The sequence below is a fragment of the Myotis brandtii genome, unplaced genomic scaffold (assembly GCF_000412655.1).
Source record: "Myotis brandtii unplaced genomic scaffold, ASM41265v1 scaffold154, whole genome shotgun sequence".
NCBI lineage: Eukaryota > Metazoa > Chordata > Mammalia > Chiroptera > Vespertilionidae > Myotis > Myotis brandtii.
In genome coordinates this window covers 7413310-7420125 of record NW_005355584.1, presented here as the reverse complement: position 1 = coordinate 7420125, position 6816 = coordinate 7413310, and the positions used below count along the sequence as shown (strand labels likewise).

At 52.1% G+C, this 6816-nt stretch overlaps 1 protein-coding gene across 5 annotated transcripts in view; it reads left to right on the top strand.

The window, feature by feature from the left end:
* Nucleotides 1-6816, top strand: part of MBP (myelin basic protein) — a 70853-nt gene that overhangs the window by 23872 nt on the left and 40165 nt on the right. For all 5 annotated transcript variants that reach the window (XM_014535911.1, XM_014535910.1, XM_014535909.1 and 2 more), the window contains one exon: nucleotides 600-687. In XM_014535911.1, the coding sequence (XP_014391397.1) occupies nucleotides 600-687 (88 nt within the window). The remainder of the gene's footprint in view (nucleotides 1-599; nucleotides 688-6816) is intronic.

Below are 6816 nucleotides of genomic sequence, written 5' to 3'. Positions count from 1 at the left end.
AAGGACAGCTGTGGCTGTCTGTCCCAGCTCCCAGGAGGGTCCTTGCCTGTCCCACATCCCCAGCAACACTGAGAATGTTTTCAACTCGGTCAGTATGTTAGAAACATAGGGTTGGAGTGAGGGTCAGCTCATTACCTTATCGGGGATGATATTCAGTTTCTTGTGTATGAAAATATATCCCCTGGAACAGGAGAAGGCCTCGCGCTCAGGGCGAGAAAAGAAGTGGGAGCTCATGATCCTCTACAGCAGCGGTTCTCAACCTGTGGGTCGCGACCCCTTTGGTGGTCGAACGACCCTTTCACAGGGGTCGCCTAAGACCATCCTGCATATCAGATATTTACATTACGATTCATAACAGTAGCAACATTACAGTTATGAAGTAGCAACGAAAATAATTTTATGGTTGGGTCACAACATGAGGAACTGTATTTAAAGGGCCAGAAGGTTGAGAACCACTGCTCTACAGTAAACCCGCCTGAGCCAGGACTGAGCAGCGGAACTGGGACTGTTCCGGACCCCAGGACGGACGTGAGGACAGAAGCGCCATAAATTATTTTGATGATAAAACACTTTGTTTTGTTTTGTTTTTTGTTTTCCAGGAGGGGGAAGCCTCCAGAGGGGAGTCTGAGAAAAAGAGGAACCTCCGAGAACTCTCCCGGGAGCCCTCGGGGGACAGCGACGTGTTTGGTACGTGACACACTGACTGGGAGCGGTGGTTTCATAGGACGGCCGTGTGCAAAGGCACTGCCACCCGGAAGGTTTAGTTTCTCTAGTTACCTGGGCGATCTGTGAACCTGCTGTCCGTATTGACAATGCGATTCTCGGGAGGCAAGGGAGGCGAGCCCTTCCTCACCTCACAACCCTCTCCCGCCCTGTCCGCTTGGGGCTTGGGATCCATCCCCACCTGCTTCTTGCCTGTTTTGTTTTATTTTGCGTGGATTTCCCCGATTTTCCACTCTGTGCGATATTTCTAGGAGTTGATCGTTCGTGTGTGGGCATTCGAAAGCCGAACACTGCCTGTAAAAAATCACTAACGAGGAAGTGAAATTGGCCCAAAGCCTAGATACTATGGTGTTTATTTTAACTACAAAGAACGACTTGAGTGTTGGGAAGTAACTGTTTCCTATAAAACTGCTTGTTCGTGGTGCCCCAGGGACAAAAGTTGCCTTTACATGTAGTCCCCTCTGCTGCCGGGGCAGAATGGACAGGTTCTCACGTGGTTTTGCGTGAAGGCTCTTGGCTCCACTGTGGCCTCATGACAGTGACACGCAGTGATTCACCTGGGACCCCATAGGTAGGCGGACACTCCGGAGATCTGCCTCGTATTCCTGAAGCAGAGAGAACAGGGCGGGGTGAAGCCTAGGGTCCCTCTGGTCTATCCAAGGGGAACAGAGCATGACATACATACACATATGTGTAACAGAAATACCATGTAATGTGAACAAGGTCTGCAATAGGCCTTTGCCTTCATGGTGAACATGGTACAAGTCCCACGGCTCTTTCAAAGGCAGCCCTCTGTCCCCTTCTCCAAAGATGCATATTCGACTTGGAGAATTACCTAGAGTTGAATGTGAAAACCAATGGAAATGCAAACATTCCAATCATATTACAAACTCAGATTTGTCTTTTCCTGGGAAGAATATGCAGACTCTGCCTGTTTGATTTCCCGTGACTTCCCGATGCCTGGAGCTTCGAGCTGCTCACACGTCAGCCGGACGAGCGCACCCACACCTGCCATGCTCCCGGCCACTGGGCATCTCCGCAGCACCTCCTTGGCATGCACAGCCCATACTAGGTCAAGGTTGAGTCACAGCAGAGGGGAAGTGGGAGGATCCGACGATGTCCTCACTTCATGTGACCTTGAGCAAGATGGCCCAGATGCCTCGTGGGTTCCATCACTCTGCCCAACAACTCTGAGCAGTGCAGACGGTGAGGCCCCGCAGAGCTGCCGGCATCTGCTTTTGAACCTAATAGTCCCCGTTCCTCATGCTCCCCTGGAATCCAGAAAAATCCCTGTCTGCAGATGCTGAGCCACCACGTGAAAGGAGCTCAGTAATCCTGGCTGCCACCTCACTGCGTAGTCTTGGAAAATCTACGTGTGAATTCTCTTTAAATTATGGAATATTCCACAAACGTCACTGAGAATGACATCAACAGGCCCCTTCCACTTTACAAAAAAGGCCTTTTCTTGACCAAACAGAAACCCCCTGAATGTAACAGGGAGCCAAGTCTTCGTGATGTTCTCTGAGCCACGTGGGTCATCAGCATTCCTTTCATGATAATGTCCCAGCCCCTGCGATTCATTTTGTCCCCGTGTCAGGAGAACCGGGGGCTGTGAGAGATAAGCAGGGGCCGTTGTCTATCACTGACTCATTGCTGCGGGTCACGGGCCTCCAGGTCTCAGTGTTGTACCTTTGCCAGTCAGAGTCACCCTGAGAACCGAACTGGGGACCTTAGAGAGTGCGTGGCCGGGCTGAGGAGGGCCAGCACCGGTGCCACGGGGCGTGCTCCAACCACAGGTTGCACAAGGAGACAGACACACTTACTCATCAATGCTCTCTAGAGTTTCATTTACTTTTCCATTTCCTGGGAAAATCCCTCTGAAAGGTTGTCGCAGATCTAAGCAAACAACACACCAGGGCATGTTTTAAATCTCTTTCTGTGACTGGCTTTCTGACAGTGACACTCCAGGGTGGCTTTGCCTGCTACCGAGGAGGAAGAGAACATGTTAAGGGTGTTGTCCGAGCTTTGGGGAAGCAGGTTTTCTGCGGTAGGCCTGTCACACTCTTTTTTTGAAGCTCACACCCCACACGTGACAGACACTGTTCTTGTCATTTGAAAACCAGGCAGGAAAGGCAGTGACGTATCCCTGCTCTGCCCCTCCCAGTTCCCCAGGCATGGCTCTGCTCAGGTCAGTGAGGTGAATGGAAGCCTTGCGTCTCCCTCAGTTATGCTGACAGGAGAGAAGTCCCCAATAGAGGGCGCCCCTGCTCTTTCCGGAACCCGTGGGCTCCTTCCAGAGGGGACCCAGGTCTCCAGGTCAGAGCTGTAAGGATGGGTTTGTCCCACTGGAGGGGCAAGTGCAGGCCTACAGGATCCTGGGGAAGGACAGAAAGTGCCACCTCCTTGCTTCCGCCAGTAGCACCTTAAAGGGCTCAGTCCTGTGCAAAAATCAGGGCAAAATTCTACTGAAATCATTAGAAAATGTCCGCCAGTTCATTGCTCAAACAATGGAGCTAGAATTACCTCGCTGGTCCTGTGGCTCCAACAACAGAACAGCCCATGAACTGCCACCTGCGTGATGGGGAGAGGGGTGCCCGTGGGCAGAGGCCCCGCTCACTGTCTACACCCAGATGCGGGGCCTCTCAGAAACCCATCGTGACCTATAACAGTCTTTGTACAAACTTGGTATTTAATTATTTGCATGTGCTGTTTTCTTCTTTTGCTTGATTTTCTGCTTTGAGGCTCATTTTCCTGAAGATGATGAGGTCACTAGGGCCTGGCCTGTGGCATCTGCAAGTGATGGAGTGTTTGGGGGACACCAATTCACCCTAAATCTCTGTCCCCTTCTGTCCCTAAGACAACCTCTGCAAACTGTTGTATTCACAAGGTCCTGTACCTTGACCGTGTGTCCTGAGGCCCAAGCTCTTGACTAGAGAGAAGTTCTGCCTCTAGGCTGCTGCTGAATAGGTGATGTGCAAGCATGTGTGTGTGTGTGTGTGTGTGTGTGCGCGCAAGTGTGCGTGCATGGAGTGTGTGCGTGCATGGAGTGTGCATGTGGACATGCACATGTGTGTGCACATGTGTGGGTGTGTATGCAGGTGTGCACTGTGTGCATGTGCGTGCATGTGTTGCACATGTAGTGTGTGCATGCAACTGTTCATGTGTGTGCATGTTTGTGCACATGTGTGGTTGCATATGCAAATGTGCTAACGTGTGCATACATTTGTATGGTGTATTTGCACACATGTGCATATAATAATCTTTCCACAGACAAAATACCTCTGACACTCTGTTGCTTTGTTCTTTGAATTATGAGATGCCAAGACTACTTTCACTCCAGTGTTTCCATAGAAACGGAGTCCATGGACATGGGTTGTTGGTGTACTGGTAGTTGTTCTGAGCTGTAAACATGAATCCACATGGTGGTGAAACCAGGACCATGCTGTCCCTGTGGGTTGAGCAGTCTGCTCCCCATTAAGGAGCTCCATCCCCTGAGTCCTCAAATGTACGTCTCTGCCCTTCCGATCCCCCTGATGAGAGGACCACCCTGCAGGTGTCCCCAGTGACCACAGAGACAGGTGGGGACTCTGGCTGGGCAGTGTCCTCGCAAACACCAGAGACCCTGCCGGCATCCCCGCTCCCTGAGGCCACACTGACCTGTCACGGGGGAAACTGGTGTCCTGGCTTCTGTTGGGCTTTCAACACTTTGGAAACAAAAGTCCCTTTCTCACATTCTAAAGAGAGACAAGATGTGTCTCCAAGCAGGGTATGGGCTCACCCAAGCTCCCAGCACCTTCTCCACAGGTGAGGAGGGGGGTGCCCATCCCAGGAAAGAGGCCGGGCAGTGGGCAGCACGGCTGTGTGCTGGCAGAGAGGGCCCTGTGCAGGGAGGTGGGAGGGGCGGGGCTCGCCTGCTGTGTCCTAGGTTGGCAGAGCACATGCTGTCCCGCTAGGTCCTGGACCGGATGAAGCTGTGGTCCAAAGGAGGCCAGTTCCCAGGGTGGTGACTCAGCAGTGCACCCTGGGAGAGAGGAGGCCACCGCTGCCTGCCCCGTGTGCCCATCCGCAGGTCCTGGCCTTCAAAATGACATGTGCGCTAGGGGTCACTTAAGGCCAACAGAGCCACAATGGGCCAGCTGAGCATCCTCCAGAAAAAAGCGATACAGACCTCACCAAGGCACAAGTGGCAGCTGTGATGGGCGTGGCCGGTGGGCAACAGCCTGTCCCAGCTTGACCAGGACTCATCAGCACCCCATTGAAAGCACCCACATTAGGTTTCCATCAGTAATAGTTACTATTTCTAATCTCACCCCACACCCAGCGGAATTTGTCATGTGGACTGGGAGCTGCAGTGTGGCTGTGGGACTTTTCTCCCGATTCCTCAGCCACCAAGTCCCCTGGGCTGGTCAGTGGCCAAGAGAAGGACAGTCCCTACAGAGAGCCCAGTCCCGGGCAGGCAGCTCTCCTCACCTCTCCCAACTGAGTCCCCACCTCCACCCCCTGCAGTTTGGGAGGTGCCTTAACCCATGACGAATTAAAATAAGTGAATCCTTGCTTCTCCAATGAATCCTTGAGTTGGTGAGCCACACCTCTCCTTCCTCTAAGAGCATCGCCATCAATATTTGCTAAACTAAAGAAACAAGTCTTTTAAAAGGAAAATGAGCCCTGGCTGGTATGGCTCAGTTGGGCATCTTTCCGTGCACCGAAAAGTTGTTGGTTCAATTCCTGGTCAGGGCACATACCCAGGTTACAGGTTTGATCCCTGGTGGGGGCACATACAGGAGGCAACCAATCAGTGTTTCTCTCTCTGTGTCTCTCTCTCACCCCATCTCATCCCCTCTCTCTAAAATGAGTCAAACATATCCTCACATGAGGATTTAAAAAATCGAAATAAGACAACCCCCAGCTCTGGTTCTGGCTGAATATAGCCCTGCTCACATACCTGCCCCAAGATGCATGGGGTCGCCCTGCCTTCAGAGATCAAAGGCTTTGATGAGAATCAGGTCCCTGGCTCTGCCTGGGCTCTGCCCTGTGCCACTGCTGAGCCATCATGGTGTCACCATGCTCCATCAGTGCTGCTGGGCCCTGATCCCCCCACACCTGTTCCAGCAGGTGACCTCACAGCCCCTGAGCTGTGGAGACAGTGGCAGGGGGCTTTTAAAGCACACAATGGATGTGACACGCTCTTAGCAGAATAATTTTATCATTAAGAATGTGAAGGCAATTTAGAGCTGCCTGTATCAGTCACCAGCAAGTGAAATGTAGGTAAATTGGTGTAATTTTGGCACATTGAATCAGAATGTTTCATTAGGTAGATGTAGTGCATCCAGGCCCTTCTTATTTCTCAGGGCTCGGTACATCCATTTTCTCATTCTATATATAATCTATACTAATAAAATGTAATATGCTAATTAGACCGGATAGACCGGACGTCTTCTGGACGTCCTTCCGGACAAAGCCATGGTGGCAGGGGCCGAGGCAGAGGCAGTTAGGGGCAATCAGGCCGGCAGGGGAGAGCAGTTAGGGGCGATCAGGCCAGCAAGGGAGAGCGGTTAGGGGCGATCAGGCAGGCAGGTGAGCGGTTAGGAGCCAGCAGTCCCAGATTGCGAGAGGGATGTCCAACTGCCGGTTTAGGCCCGATCTTGCAGGGGTCCCAGATTGGAGAGCATGCAGGCTGGGCTGAGGGACACCCCACCCCCCGTGCACTAATTTTGTGCACCAGGCCTCTAGTCCTATATAATAAAAGCCTAATATTCTAAGTGTCCAGTAGTCCAGTTGTTCATTAGGAGCCAGCAGTCCCAGATTGCGAGAGGGATGTCCAACTGCCGGTTTAGGCCCGATCTTGCAGGGGTCCCAGATTGGAGAGCATGCAGGCTGGGCTGAGGGACACCCCACCCCCCGTGCACTAATTTTGTGCACCAGGCCTCTAGTCCTATATAATAAAAGCCTAATATTCTAAGTGTCCAGTAGTCCAGTTGTTCAATGCTAATGATATACTAACGCCGCTCAACTGCTTGCTATGACATGCACTGACCACCAGGGGCAGATGCTCTGACCAGTAGGTTAGCTTGCTGCTGGGGTCTCGATTGGGAC